This window comes from Brienomyrus brachyistius, chromosome 5 (genome assembly GCF_023856365.1).
Source record: "Brienomyrus brachyistius isolate T26 chromosome 5, BBRACH_0.4, whole genome shotgun sequence".
In the NCBI taxonomy this organism is placed as follows: domain Eukaryota; kingdom Metazoa; phylum Chordata; class Actinopteri; order Osteoglossiformes; family Mormyridae; genus Brienomyrus; species Brienomyrus brachyistius.
The window spans coordinates 4831350-4846692 of record NC_064537.1 but is presented as its reverse complement, the minus strand read 5'-3'; the positions used below and the strand labels follow the sequence as shown (position 1 = coordinate 4846692).

The window sequence follows — 15343 nt, the reverse complement described above, 5'->3', positions numbered from 1 at the left end:
GTAACATTCGGTTACGCCACAGTACAGTGACGGTCCGCATCGGGTTTTAGCGCATGGAGAGTCGCCCCCCCAATCTTTATTTTATTAAAACACATGTCACGAGCGCACTAGTTGCTTTCATGAAAAATTGTGACGAATAAGAAGTTAGAAAATGTACAGATTGCTCCAGTCACTCCGTATATGAGATTTTGTAGGAATATTGTAATTAAAATTTATTTTAAAGTCAATATCTCCGGACGCTTCGTGGAGCAAACTTGGCACCCGATGATCAGGGGAGCCCGAATAAAACGTGCTGCCCGGACCCCCCCAGCCAAGGCTGTAGGGTGCGTACGGGGGAGGGAAGAAGCGCACCTTTCTCATAAGGTTAATACGAGCATATTTCCCTAGATCGCAGTACAACGTGCGTTTTTGTGCTCCAAGTCCGCTGCCAGGATCCCTGGCAGTAAGTTGCGCCTCCGGCACCCTTCGCTCCGGCCAATGCCGCGATGCGTAACCGAGGAAAAGCGTCTCACCTTAAATGCGAGGTCGTAAAACTCGCCGCTGCTGCTCAGCGACGGTCTGCTGGGCCGGACCGCGCCGCCTGGCTGCGCATCGCTGCCGCCTCTGCCGCGCTTACCGCTCTCCTTGCTTTTGGGCGACGCGCTCGGGCTGCTCTTCGCTTTGCCTGCCTTTTTCCTGGACATGTTTCCAGCAAACTGTTTGCTTCACGCTAAAAAATAAAAAATGACAGAACGGGATAATGTGCTGTGCTCGGTTAAAGACGCTCTCGCTTTGCAGATCAGCGCAAAGGGACTTTTTGTCCCCTTTGCATCTTCAGCATGACTCCGGTGCCTGTCGCTGTGTCACTTCACCTGCCACTTTCGCCGATGCGCGCCGCGCGGACGGATGGGGATGGGGCTTATTAACGGTCACGGCTCCGCTTTGACGGCTGCGAATCGTGGCGTGTTGCCGGAGCCGCTGATTTCTGTCATGTCGGGGGACGGGGGGGAAAAATCATCTGGAAGTGAAAGAGCACCTTTGGGAGGGGGGGCTGCCGCGCTACTTGTTGGAAAGCGGGCGCTTTAAAGGTGTAGCGCCGTCGTTTCTAAACACCTTGCCCTAAAGAGAGAGAAACGTTTTCACCTGCATCCTCCTGAAAAGCGCACAATCAATATAAGAAAACCAGTTACATGTAAAATAGTGGTGTTGCAACTGCGATGTAATTATAACGAGTGGCGCTCAAAGACGAAGCTGCACTCTGTGATGGAAAGGATATACTATTAAAACGTTGAGATTTATACATTTTAAGGACTGCCTGATTATTTCGTATAATCGAAAGAGACTTAACATAACATTGACAACTCTAAAACAAACAAATTCTAGCGACAACTGTGATATTGCACAATACAGCTCAAAACACTTCTATTCTATTCAGATGTTGTCATTTTATATAAACACCCAGCCTTTAGCAAATTATTGTAGGGGTTCACACCAATTACCATCCCTATAATACTATGCATGTGTGATACATTAATCGCAAGCGTATTTGAGGTTAGGTTGGCGCATGCGCACGCGCTTCCCAGCGCTCCGCGTAATCAGCGGCCGGCGGTGCCCAGCTGTACACACCGGGAAATGTCACCGTAACTTGAGTACCTCCTGCAAACGCCACATATCTACGACTAAAACCCAAGTCCCTTTACATTTCTGTGCGGCATTTTTGCGCAAAAAACATTTGCTCCGTTTCAAAAAGAGACTTATCGGAATCAGTGGCACGCTATCGCATAACGTGCCATGCTAGAGAAGCAGGTCAGACCAAAATGCAGCAGCAGGTTTTGTAGGTATTCAAGGACGAGCGCACTCCCCCCAGCGCCTGTTTAAACCATTTACAGGTAAATGTTTAACTTCACTCAAACTCAACGTCAAACTGCACAACTTGCACATTTTACTGAGTGATACCCTGAAAAATATAACTAATACAGTTCATCATCTAGAAAAGTGTAAAATGATACTGATTGGGGATTTTCTGGTTTTGAATTGAAAAATTCACAAAAGGCTGCTGAACTGAACGTTAAGTATCACGAGATGCTGTCTGCCTTTGTTTCGAAGTACTGGGAACCTCAGGAACTATTAACATAGACAGAGTTGCATTGTGGGTAACAAATGGGGCAGCAGCCTTAAGACCTCCCCAATCCAAACATGCTGCACTAAAGTGAGTCTCTAATACATTTACACTCACCTGCATCCATTAACACTCTTGTTCGGGTCATCAACCCATGATGTAACTATTAATCACGTTGATCACGCTGGACAGACAGAGCATTTCAAACCTAAGGAATCCAACAAGACTTACGGTTCACTGGACTGTGAAACAGAGGCCAGAACACTTTGCTAGAACACTCCAAAACAACCGGCGAGAAACAGAATTCCAACCAAAACATGCTCATCCCGTTCGCTACCTGATGAAACTGGCTCAATTCAAAGGGAATCGGAACAGAAAAGGGATCATTTTCCAAAGGAAGGACACCTGGCTCTTCAAGGTGAAAGCTCAGTTTTGATTTGCGGCTTTAGAAGAACTGATTCGATCAGTGTTTGAGCCTCTCTGCTATTCTGCATTCCATTCATTTCCCATCTTCCCCTATCGACACGGTGAAAACGGTCTCATAACATGAAGGTCGTGCGTTCGTGTGCTTTAATTACTACAGAAGCTGTTAAACACTGAGCACTTTTTGGGCAAAAGCATGAGGAGAATAAAAAAACTGAGAAAATGCACAAGTTACAACCTGTGAATGAAACCGAACTGTGAGCTACAGATGTGAAACAGTAGTAATTTGAGCACTTTCACACTTAACGGGAACAGCTACGTGTTTATTTGTGAAGATAAAAAGCCGGAATGCTTCTGCCGCAGGCTTCATCTTGGGCAGTGACGTCACCGATCGCTCCGTTAACGGCAGAAGCCTCAGCACAGCTACAGCCAGGCTGCTGGGACGTATAACTGGGGCTTTTATTATATTTTGGATATTTTTTCACAAACATTATCCAGAAGAAACAAAAAGAAGGACTGGTGTGGTTGCAGGATGAAGGCCAGGGCAGCTGAAGACCACAGTGTTTCAGTCCAGAGTCTCGCTGGTCCACTTTGACGGAGGTCCAACTGACCTCAATAGTATGTGGATGGGCTCGGTCATTCCAGTTGTGGTACAGCTCGGGGGTCACTGCCCCATGTCCATGCCGTTCTGGAAGTTTAATTGATGTCTGGGTGGGGCCAGCCACGGGATGAGAAATACTTCCTGAGGCCTGCCAGGTCCACCGGGGGGAAATACGGCCCCAGTCGCTTCCGGATCCACCACTTGCCCTGGGCCGCACTGGGACCGCCGGGCATGCTGAATTTGTAGCGGAAGTGCTCTCCGCGAATCCACCTGGAAATTGGGGACAGGAGGAGCCGGGAATGAGTCTCTGTGCAGTTCATTCATCCCACAGGCAGCGTCTTCAGGGGTCATTAGGTTGCGAAGGATTGCCTCATTGTGGGATCACATACTTGTGATATGAAAACCCGCCACAAGAGGGCTCTACAGTCAAACAAAACGACATGCTCTGTCAGCGAGGCTAAATAAGCTGATATTTAGGGGCAACACACAAATAGTGAAAACTAAAACCTCAAGCTGCCTGAAAATCCTGCTCATGAATCTCTATACTTAGGTTACCTGTCAAAAACAATAAATAAAAAAAAAATAAAAAGTCAAAAATCAAACAGGTGTGTCATCATGTCAAAAATCCTCCTGCAAAGGTGGGGGTCAGGGGTGGGATGTGGGGTGACAGCTGTGCTGCCCCCCACCGCGAGGATGGGATTAGGGCCTCGGGGGCCTTGCCTTTGCCAGCCATTCACCCCGAGGCCCTCGCATCCACGCCAGCAGCTGACATCGGTTACGTGCAGCACACAGTTGTCTCCTGTAGCAACAGCTGGACATTTTGGAGGGAAAGTGAAGGAAGCTCACGGGATTTGGAACGAGTCACTTATTGTGTGTGTGTGTGTGTGTGTGTGTGTGTGTGTGTGTGTGTGTGTCTGTGTAAATACCTCCCTTTCATATCCAACAGGCCAAACAACAAAGTTACACCACTTCAACTTAGTGCTGAAAAGTTATGATTTTAGATAAACTCGTTACTGTTTAACACGCCGTTGTTAGCCAAACAGAGCAGGAAAATACCTTTAGTAAGCTAGATGAAGCCACATATACCTTCATATTCGCATTTAAATCTAAATAATGACTGATGGAGCTGAGCACAGCAACTAAACCAGGCCATGTTTGGACTCAGTTTAGCTAACAGGGCCCAGTTAAAAAATGGTCTTAGATATAGTTTAGGTAACCAGTAACTATCCTCCCATAACTGGCCTGTGTCATCATAACGTGAGCATCCTGTTTCGTTAAATAAAAGTGCCACACTTCATTTCCTGTTTGCTTTCCAGTGCCCACATCTGCCCTCTCACGGTGGCCCCACCCCCTGCAAAGTACCTCTGGCTGCCACATGAGGGCGCACAACACCCAAACACCATGGTGACATATAAAAAATTACGCGGATTAATTATTAACGATTAAAGTGCCTTACCCTTGAGAGCTACTGCAGGAAAATGTCTCTGACTGGCCCCCCGCCCTTCCTGGACAGCAGCACCCGACAGCTAGCCAGGCCCTGGCAGACTCACCTGGGGTTCGTCCTGCCCTGGAAGGGGTTGTGCTCCAGCAGGGAGAGTAAGCTGGAGTCGCTGGCCAGGAGCCGGCCGGCTATGTGGATCACCCACTCGCTCTGCTCGTAGGTCTGCACAGGAAGCACTGTGGCTAACAAGCTAGAACTTCTATCCAAAGAGTCACTTGTTTTCCATCTTAAAATACAGTGTTTATACACCTGACTGTTCAACTGGGGACGATAAATATTAGGTCTTAAGCAGGAAATATCCCATTGCATCGGCAGGAAAGGCTGTAAACTAACCAGCATGAGCTAGACTGCACTAGCATGGAACACGCTAAGCTACCTGGCACACGGCATCATGGTACTAACAGGAAAGGCTGTAAACTAACCAGCATGAGCTAGCCTGCACTAGCATGGAACACGCTAAGCTACCTGGCACACAGCATCATGGTACTAACAGGGAAGGCTGTAAACTAACCAGCATGAGCTAGCCTGCACTAGCATGGAACATGCTAAGCTACCTGGCACACGGCACATGGTACTAACAGGGAAGGCTGGCTCTGTACCGGCTACTTAGAGGCCGGTCGAGGCGGCTGACCTGGAAGGCGGCAAACCACATGAGCCAGTCAAGGCGGTAGTGGTAGGGCGAGATCAGGCAGGGCCTCCTCGTCACATCTCCCGGCTTGCACTTGAACTCGTACTCTTCCCACAATGCCGCTGGGTCCTGCGGATCGGCGCTGGTCGTGCCCTGGAACACCACCTCCGTCCGCTCCTTGGTGATGCTGGGGATTGTAGGAATTTGACTCGCACCCAAGAAAACAGATTGGGTATATTGGCAGGGGGTGGGGCCCGCTGGGGGCGGGGCATACCTGCCGAAGGCCCCGTAGGTGTTGACGATGCGGAGCGGGTCAAAGGACGTATTCATCACCTGCCGGGAGCTGAGCAGATTGAGGACCACGGGGATGCTCAGGTAGCCGATCAGAACAGCCAGGGAGATGTTCAAGACGCGACGGACCAGCATGCCTGGTGGGGAGGAGAGGTGTAGCCCCGGTCCTTAGCTGCGCTCAGACTGGATGGATACTACAGTGCCTCCACTCCACTCTCACTGGACTCATTTCTGTGCTGTCAGCGGTACGATCACACACATTGTCTTTATTCGTCTCAGCTAATTAAATGAAATTCCTAATCTAGTATTTAGCTTAATATTTGTGTCACAGAACTGTTACGTCATTGTTATCTCTGTGTCTTATGTGTGTGTGTGTGCATATGTCTGTCTGACTGACTGACTGACTGACTGTCTGACTGTCTGACTGACTGACTGTCTGCCCGCCCACCTGCCTGCCCACCTGCCTGTCTGCCCACCCGCCCCCCCGCCCGCCCGCCTGTCTGCCCGCCTGCCCGCCCGCCCGCCTGCCCGCCTGCCCACCCGTCTGTCCGCCCGCCCACCTGCCCGCCTGTCTGCCTGCCCGCCCACCTACCTGTCTGCCCACCCGCCCCCCCGCCCGCCCGCCCGCCTGCCTGCCTGTCTGTCTGTCCGCCCACCCGCCTGTCTGTCCGCCCGCCCCCCCGCCCGCCTGCCTGCCCGCCCGCCCGCCTGCCTGTCTGCCCGCCCGCCTGCCTGCCTGCCCGCCCACCCGCCTGCCTGTCTGTCTGTCTGCCCGCCCACCTGCCTGTCTGCCCACCCGCCCCCCCGCCCGCCCGCCCGCCTGCCTGCCTGTCTGTCTGTCTGCCCGCCCACCTGCCTGTCTGCCCGCCCGCCTGTCTGTCCGCCCGCCCACCTGCCTGCCCACCTGCCTGTCTGCCCACCCGCCCCCCCGCCCGCCCGCCTGCCTGCCTGTCTGTCTGCCCGCCCACCTGCCTGTCTGCCCACCCGCCCCCCCGCCCGCCCGCCCGCCCGCCTGTCTGCCCGCCCGTCCGCCCGCCCGCCCGCCTGTCTGCCCGCCCGCCCGCAGCCCGTACCTCTTGTGGGCGGTGGTGCCTTCCCAGCAGCCTCCTGCCTCTGGATGTTGCACACGGTCCGCTTGGCGCTGCCTGGGCCGGAGCTAAACAGGAAGCCCAAGGCTGCGTCGTCGAAGCACGCCAGACTGGGCACCATGGTCAGCCAGTTCAGGAAGCTCAGGTTGCCGCTGACGATCAGCGTCGCCTGCGAGACCCAGAAGTCGGCAGGAAGTGAGGCTCTTCAGTTCCCTTCTCCTCATTTTATGCCACAAAACAGCCGGCTAGACCAGTGTGGCCAGTGCCGACGAGGGCAGGGAGGGAATCTCACTTTGGACTTTAGTGCAAACTGACAAATCTCAGTCAGACCCCAACAAATATGCCAAAGTGTCAAAGCCCAGGGGCGGCACTGAAAAGCAGTGCTCGGAGAACTGCAGCACTGAAAAGCAGTGCTCAGAGAACTGCACCACTGAAAAGCAGTGTTCAGAGAACTACAGCACTGAAAACCAGTGCTCAGAGAACTACCGCACTGAAAAGCAGTGCTCAGAGAACTACCGCACTGAAAAGCAGTGCTCAGAGAACTACAGCACTGAAAAGCAGTGCTCAGAGAACTACAGCACTGAAAAGCAGTGCTCAGAGAACTACCGCACTGAAAAGCAGTGCTCAGAGAACTACAGCACTGAAAAGCAGTGTTCAGAGAACTACAGCACTGAAAAGCAGTGCTCAGAGAACTACCGCACTGAAAAGCAGTGTTCAGAGAACTGCACCACTGAAAAGCAGTGTTCAGAGAACTACAGCACTGAAAAGCAGTGCTCAGAGAACTACAGCACTGAAAAGCAGTGCTCAGAGAACTACAGCACTGAAAAGCAGTGCTCAGAGAACTACAGCACTGAAAAGCAGTGCTCAGAGAACTACAGCACTGACATCTGGGACGATCTATCACCAGCCATGAGCAAGTATTGCCTGTCTCCGCCACCAGGTGGTAGTGCGGCACAGAGACCGCCAACGATGCCGTGGTAAGCCAACACTGCATTGTCTTAGAGACTGAATGGGCTTGAATGGGAGGTGCTGATCCATCTGCAGTGACTACGAGACACCTGAGAGAGAGAGAGAAGCTGAACTCGGTTGAACTGAACAGAGGGTGCGGAAACGCAGCCAAACGTGCAGTGTTTAAGCGTTTACCAGTTCCTCTTAAACGGAGGCCGACTGGAATGTTTGGCTCACCAAACTGCAGTGCAGTGCCCTTATCACTGGGTTCGAGGTGTGGTCATGTGATCACTCCTCATCAGCAAGCAGAGTACACAGAGGGGACAGAGTCAAGAGCCACTTAATTCAAAACTTAACCCACCCCCACCAAGAGAGCGATGTCATTGGTAACAACACACAGCTGCTCTAAATTCCCACCAACAGCCACTCTGACTTAGAGGGGGGGTCACAGCCTGGGAATCTGCCCCAGGCCAGACCACGGCGCCCCCACCTGGAATAGTAGCTGCAGGCCACCGTTCACCATGCACAGGCGGCGGCCCAGGAAGGTGAAGAAGGGCGCGATGAGCTCGATGAAGTGGTTGACCAGCGTCTCGAAGCGATGGAACCACCAGGGAAAGCGGTGCATGTAGTAGGACATGGGGTTCGGCACCGGCTGGGTCTGCGGGGGGGGGGGACAACAGGGGTGTCATTCAGGCTCAATTAACACCTTCAGTCAAAAGAGCCCCATTCTGCATTTACCTTAAAACGTTTATCAGAACAATACTTCGGCAACATATACTCACTGGCCACTTTATTAGGTACACCTTGGTAGTACTGGGCTGGACACCCATCAGAAATGCCTTAATTCTTTAAGACACCGATTCAACATGCTTTGAACCACCACAGGGTTCGTTAACACCTCCCAATGTGCAGCAGCGCCCCCCCACCCGCATCGAGGAGAGGCAGCTTGCCAGCCCACCTGCCATGACACCCACAACGCGGCAGCCGATTGGTCCATCAATTAACCAATGGTGTCTGATGGGCACTGTCAGCCCTAACCACGTGGTCATTGGCTCACGGCTCTTTCCTGGGAAGCTGAATGTTAACATCTCGCTTTGGACTGATGGTGTAGGTAATTAATCGAGTGAATCAAGGTCACCCAAACGATGAGACCTTCTCGTAATGATCCACTGGAGCAGAGCATAAGTATGGATTTGATTCTCACAATAAAAAGACAAGTGGAGCATCGACTGTGACGCACGCACACACACACACACACACACACACACACATACACACACACACACACACACACACACACACAGCCTCTCCCACATCCCCTTCGTAGCCCTTGGCTGGGACAGAATAGCGACTCTTGCCAGCATTCACGATGTTTTCTTAAGTCCCACAAGAGCAGAGACAGGCCTGGAATTAATAAATCTGCTTCTCCCTTTTAATGCGGGGGGGTGGGGGGGGGGGGACGCGCTTGGAGATTCGCTCCGGGGACCTGCAGACCGCATCCGTCCACTGAGCAGGAAGGCCTGCCTCCGAGAAGAGCGGGTGGGATCACCACACAAGGGAAGGTCAGGCCGTCCCGGTGTGGCCTGACGTGTTAGGGATGCTCAGCTTACCTACTGCCTCATCTACTGATGGTGGTGAGCTGGGGAGAGCAAGTGGAGGAACATGAAGCGTTTAATCTGATCTCAGAACAGAATGTAATGCCCACATGTCACACCAGAGAGGTACACAGAGTAATATATAGCTCGACCTACTCCCCTTAGGAAAAAAGAAACATCGCTACATATATTCGAATAAAGGCTCAGGTGAGGCTCCATGATACGGTGCCGCCGTGAACAGGCCCGCAGAGGCCGAAGCGCACGTCTCCTTCCCACAGTCTGCATGGGCTTCACGGAGGTGTGTAAAAGCCTCTTCTGCTCCCCAGCTGCATTCTGCGTGTAGGACAGGCTACGGTGGATTAGCACCCCCCACCATCCCCAATACCCCACCCCACTCAACAGGTGGAGGGGTCAGGAGAGAAAAACAGGAGGGCGCCGAGACCCCGGGACTAGACCTGATAAGGAGCGGGATGTCACCTGTTACCCTACCAGAGTCTGTCCCTGCATGTAATCCAGCCATTACACATCTCTCCCTCCCTTACACATCTCTCCCTCCCTTACACATATCCCTTCCTTACACATCTCTCCCTCCCTTACACATCTCCCTTCCTTGCACATCTCTCCCTTCCTTACACATCTCACTCTCCCTAACACTAACACTAACGCCTACTAACACTAATGGAAATTTAGACATTTTCGAATTCCTGCACCAACCAGTAATTAACCCAAAGATGAAGTATTGCATATTCAGAGCATTACACGGTGGTACGGGTCAGGAGAACGAGGGCTCTGTGCCCCCCCCCCCCCCAAAACCAGCTAGAGTCTCTCAATCATGCAGAACCCGACCCCCTACTTCATTCCAGCAGCTGAATGGGGGCAGTGTTGCGAGGTGTTGTGGGATCACGTGCAGATGGCAGCGGGGGGGGGTCAGACAGAGGAGGGGGGGTTAAAGATGTACAGCTTCTGCCCAAGCACAGACAGGGTCACGTCAGAGAGTGACATGAATGAGAGACATGGGTCCATCTGGGCCCCACCCCCCTCCACACCCAGGGCCATCATTAGCAAAACGAGTTTGTTCGTGTAATAAGCAGGATCAGGGGTCATGGCGCCCCCTAGCTGCGGGGGGCGCAAATAGCCACATGTGCAGCTCCCCCCACATGCACACATGTACACACACGCAAACACACACCCACTACTCAGCACACAGGATGGGCAGCTGGGCCAAGCAGAGAGAGGGAGATGGGGAGGGCCTTTAAACGACACACACACACACACACACACACACACACACACACACACACACACACACACACACACACACACACACACACACACACACACACTAAACCTTCTCACATAGCTTTCTGGCTGTTGGTTTTAAAGCTTTAAATTTTCACACGAAACATAATTACAAAACTTTATACTTCAAAACCTATTAGTCTAAAATCTCGCTGCCTGCTTTAGTTGCCAAGCCGTCATCACCCAAAGGTGGGCGATCTCACACTATCACCACCTCCTCCCATCCAATGCTGAGCATGTAGGCCAAGGGCCTGGTACATGTGCCCACCACCAGCACTGCCCAAAGCTCCACCCAAGCTCCACCTAAGCCCCACGCAAAGCTCCACCCAAGCCCTGCCAAAGCCCCACCCAAGCCACACCCAAAGCTCCACCTAAGGCATTCCCAAAGCCCCACCCAAGGCATTCCCAAAGCCCCACCCAAGCCACACCCAAAGCTCCACCTAAGGCATTCCCAAAGCCCCACCCAAGGCATTCCCAAACCTCTACCCCACCCAATGCTCCATCCCAAACCCCACCCAAGTCTTGGTTACATATGGCTGTCTCAGATATGGCCACACTGACAGGCAGGCAGAAATGTTGCTCCTGCAGAGGAATAAAGGGGACCAGATGAGAGAAGCGGGGAGGCAGGCAGTGCTGACAGGAGCGACCCCCCCACCCCTCCCTTCCGGCTGAGAGCGGACAAACAGCTGGCAGGCCTCCCCTGAAGTTCCAGCAGCTTCCCTCACGGCCTGACTTCCTGCAGCTGCCCCAGCCCACGTCAGCCCCCCCCCCCCCCCCCCTTCCCGCCAGGGGTCCGGGTGCAAGGAGTGTGTTCATGCGAGAAGTGTGTTGTGTAACCTCACCACTCGCGACATCGCTACCCCTCGCGGCATGACATCGCCAAAGGAACTGGGCGACCTCACGATGTGACATCACCGCCTCACAGAGAGCCGCTCAGACTGACAGGGCGACCAAACCGGGTCTCATTATCTCCTGGTGTGATGCAGATGCGAGAAGGGGTGGAGTCACCGTGGTCCGGGGTCCAGCGATGGGCCCACCTCCCATCACGACCGAACCGGGATGACTGCAACGTCGTCAGGTGCCCTTCTGGGCACAATCGCCCCTCCCCACGACCTCCATCAGCATTTGTGTGGGGGCGGAGCCTGTCCCTCAGAGATCGGACCTCACGCAGCTGCCCAAAAGCTGCCTATGGGAGGCTAAGGGCGGTGGCCAGGATGATGGAGACGGCAACCATTACGCAGCGGAGTGGAAAGCAAACCCGGTGAAGGAGCTAACCCATCATTAGCACGGCTAAGAAACATGCCTGACATGTGCATTTTATGACAGGAAGTGTGCAGAAAGATGTCACAAGGCGCTGAATCAGCCGGGAGAACTGGCGAGCCCCTGCAGCCAGCGTGCGAGAGCACAAGGTCCGATTGTGGGAAGAAAAAAATCAGGGAAACCGAATAACAGGAGGAAAAATCCCAGCATGGAAGCCCTCTCACCTTCAAGTTAAAGGCCCAGAACGTCCGGGATTTAACGGCAACATGGCATTTTAAATCCTATTAAAATATGATAAACACAAAGTTTAAGTGTTTCCTGGGAATAGTGAGATCAACTGAAATTGGGTACAGGATTTTTAATATTACAAAAATATATATGAAAACAATCCCTCCAGCGGTGGGGCTGATTTGGGAGGGAAATTAGAGCTTTTTATGAGTAATGGCAGCCATTTACCGGCCCCGTTTTTACGCTCAGCAGTTGGACGGATCGTCACGTGTAATGAATCCTCTTAAAAACTTACGGTTTTATTACCTCTGTTAGCTGGGGTCCTTGTTCTAAACTGGGCTCGAACTCAGCTTCAGACCCACAAATGTAAAAAGCCATTAAAACACAGGACCCTCGTCCGGATTCCCCTCGCCACCACACGACTGGATGGGCGGAGGAACAACGTGACAGGCGGGAGCGGAGTCTGGGGACCTGGGCTGCTGTTTATTGCTTTATAACCAGCTGCAGGTACCCGTCCCAGGGAAGCAGACTGGGCAGCTCAGCAAGGCCCTCCGGTGGAGGAGCAGGAGTAAGACCACCACTCTCTGTACTCCAACTCCCAGGCAGCTCTGAGCAATTAGAAGCCAAGTCAGGCAGTCCAGTGAGAATATGGCAAAAAAGACTTCAGTCAAACTTACATATTAATACGGGATGAAATTTAAAGCAGTTTTTATTACACAGGAGTAGACTTTTCCACCCAAAATCCTGTCTAAGCAATGTAGTTTAGCCACTGACTTCCCAGGATTCACCAGTATGTTTCCGAACAGGTGTGTGTGTGTGTGTGTGTGTGTGTGTGTGTGTGTGTGTGTGTGTGTGTGTGTGATTGTGAAATTATTATATTGTGGGGACCAGATTTCCCCACAATGGCATAAAAAAATTTTTACCTTGTGGGGACATTTTTTTTGGTCCCCACAAAGATAAACTCAATTTTGTAAAAATCTATGACTGCAACCAAAAAATTAAAAATGCCAAAAGTCTTGTATTTTGTTTGGTTATTTATGGTTAAGGTTAGTTAGGGTTAGTTAGTGCTGAGTAGTGAAGAGAAACACAACATGAAACGTGTCCCCGGCATTTAACCCCCCCAACTGTATGTGACATAGGGAGGGACAGCTATAATGTAGCACCTAGGGAACAGAAAGTGGGAGTGATACTTTGGCTGTTGGGGATTTGAACCAACAACCTTTCAATTACGTCAAGTACTCCGCTAACCATTAGGCCACCCCTGCCCCCAAGGGGTAGGGATTTCCCCACTGAAATTATTGAAGAGTGTCCATAAAGGGACTGAATGTGTATGTATGTGTGTCTTTGCCTTCTGGCATTCCTTCCAGCGTGTTTCTCATAAGGATTATCATTAATGCCCCCACCCATAGGTCACAGAAGAAGCTGGAGACTGGAGCTATTCTGCTTATAAGAACGCGTTCTCCTCACATTCGGCATGAGGGAGACACTGGGGGAGGACACTCTGCCGGGGACTCCGAACGGAAGAGCCAATGGCCAGCGCTTAGAGCTCACATGCCAACAAGTGGCGAAGTGGTTAAGGAGCTGTATCTGCAGCCTAAAAGACTACAGCTTCTAAACCAAAGCGGCGTGAACCACTATCAGTGAGATACTGGGCAGATCTTTCATCTCTTTGCAGTGGATCAATCAAGGTCAGACTATGAGTCTCACTTTAATCATGCACCATTTTCTCCTTTGATATGTTCAGTGGTTCAGTTGGGCTTTGACCCAAACTAAGGCTCTGAGCTGCGAAGCAAACCCTACTCAAGGCCAGACACAGGCCCTCTCACCTCATAGTGGTAATCCATGCAGGTCAGGTCCACCCAGCACCGATCTCCCCTCACCTTGATGAGTCCCTGTGGAATAAGACAAACAAGTACATCAAACTGGAAGCACCCACAAGCCACCTCAGTGGTCAAACACATTCTCCCCACCAGCTATGACCTCGACTTTCAGCTCAGACCTTAAAACCTCAAGAACAAGGACAACCGCCCAGCCATCTCAATAATCGCTAATCCAGCTCAGGGTGACAATCCCATAAGCACAGGTCCTGAGGCAAGTCACACCCTGGATGGCCTGCACTGCCAGATAGCCCATGTTCTTTTTTATCCATTTGCCTGTTATGTGCTTGCTTGTTTGTTTGGTTATGCATACATTTTTGTCTGTTTGTTATTTATTTGCTTGTTTGTATGTTTATGCATGTACTTTTGTCTGTGTTATTTGCTTGCTTGTTTGTCTGTTTATGCATACATTTTTGTCTGTGTTTGTTTGCTTGTTTGTATGTTTATGCATGCACTTTTGTCTGTTATTTGCTTGCTTGTTTGTCTGTTTATGCATACTTTTTGTGTTTGTTATTTGCTTGTTTGTATGTTTATCCAAGCACTTTTGTCTGTGTTATTTGCTTGCTTGTTTGTTTATGCATACATTTTTGTCTGTGTTTATTTGCTTGTTTTTATGTTTATGCATGCACTTTTGTCTGTTATTTATTTGCTTGTTTGTTTGTTTTGGGGGAGGGGTGCTCTTAATCTAGGAGCTCTTTTTATAATGCTGACTACTGAATTCCTCTGCTAGGATCAATCTCCGCTCTCACTAACTGACCCTAAAGGATTCCAAAGGCACGATCACCATTAGCACTGGACCCACACCCTCCCGGTGACAGACATGCAGCATCTCTCTATTTCAAAGCTTTGCAGATACAATTAACTCGATCAGGTTAAGCACCCTGGATTAAGAACTGGATTTACCCCAGTACCATTCCGTCCCAGTACCATTCTGTTCCCCTCTTCCTCCAAATCGGCTGCCAAGCAAAACAACCTTAACTCTTACAGCAAGAGGCATCTCCCGAGACACTACTGACAGCTGTATTACATTTTCAGCGGCTGGTAAAGACTTCCATGCCTGAGAAACAGAGTGCCAGTCAGTGCCTGACCCGAGCAAACTTGCAATATCTTACTTGCAACAAATACCTGGGTGGGGGGGGAAGTCACGTGTATCTAGGGGAAGGGGCCTGTTAGCCCATCCAAACTTCGGCATTGTGTAGAACACAGAGGGGGACGTGTCCTCTTAACTGAGTCCACGTGACATTCCACAGTCTCAGACACAAACAAGGAGCGTTTCTTAATATTATGAACGCGCATACGATACTTGTGGACGTGCATGCAACCGATGGATCCTTGATACTTGAGGCAAGAACGTCTGGGGATTTTTACCTTCCTCTGTACTTCTGTTCTTGAGTATTGGAACTGAACTGGTCTTCGGCAATGGAAGATAATGTAAAACGGGTACGCGGGAACACAAGTACGGTTGCTGGTTCAAATCGCAGACTCAGCAGAGTGATTTCACCAGTG

General features: G+C 51.2%; 2 protein-coding genes across 3 annotated transcripts in view; both read right to left on the bottom strand.

The window, feature by feature from the left end:
- Positions 1 to 1265, bottom strand: part of LOC125742802 (ras-related protein Rab-26) — a 51157-nt gene extending 49892 nt beyond the window's left edge. Inside the window, exons 1-2 of one of the 2 annotated variants that reach the window (XM_049015160.1) lie at positions 852 to 1265; positions 513 to 709 (exon numbers count right to left, since the gene is read on the bottom strand). In XM_049015160.1, coding sequence (XP_048871117.1) covers positions 513 to 683 — 171 coding nt within the window. In that variant the 5' untranslated portion in view covers positions 684 to 709; positions 852 to 1265. Of the gene's footprint in view, positions 1 to 512 lie in introns of both variants that reach the window. The other variant, XM_049015159.1, reaches the window with a different exon arrangement.
- Positions 1266 to 2823: 1558 nt separating this feature from the next.
- The window catches only part of lmf1 (lipase maturation factor 1), a 30845-nt gene continuing 18325 nt past the window's right edge, over positions 2824 to 15343 (bottom strand). The window contains exons 5-11 of the mRNA XM_049014920.1: positions 13787 to 13852; positions 8069 to 8236; positions 6616 to 6799; positions 5526 to 5679; positions 5255 to 5438; positions 4673 to 4785; positions 2824 to 3392 (exon numbers count right to left, since the gene is read on the bottom strand). Coding sequence (XP_048870877.1) covers positions 3218 to 3392; positions 4673 to 4785; positions 5255 to 5438; positions 5526 to 5679; positions 6616 to 6799; positions 8069 to 8236; positions 13787 to 13852 — 1044 coding nt within the window. The 3' untranslated portion in view covers positions 2824 to 3217. The remainder of the gene's footprint in view (positions 3393 to 4672; positions 4786 to 5254; positions 5439 to 5525; positions 5680 to 6615; positions 6800 to 8068; positions 8237 to 13786; positions 13853 to 15343) is intronic.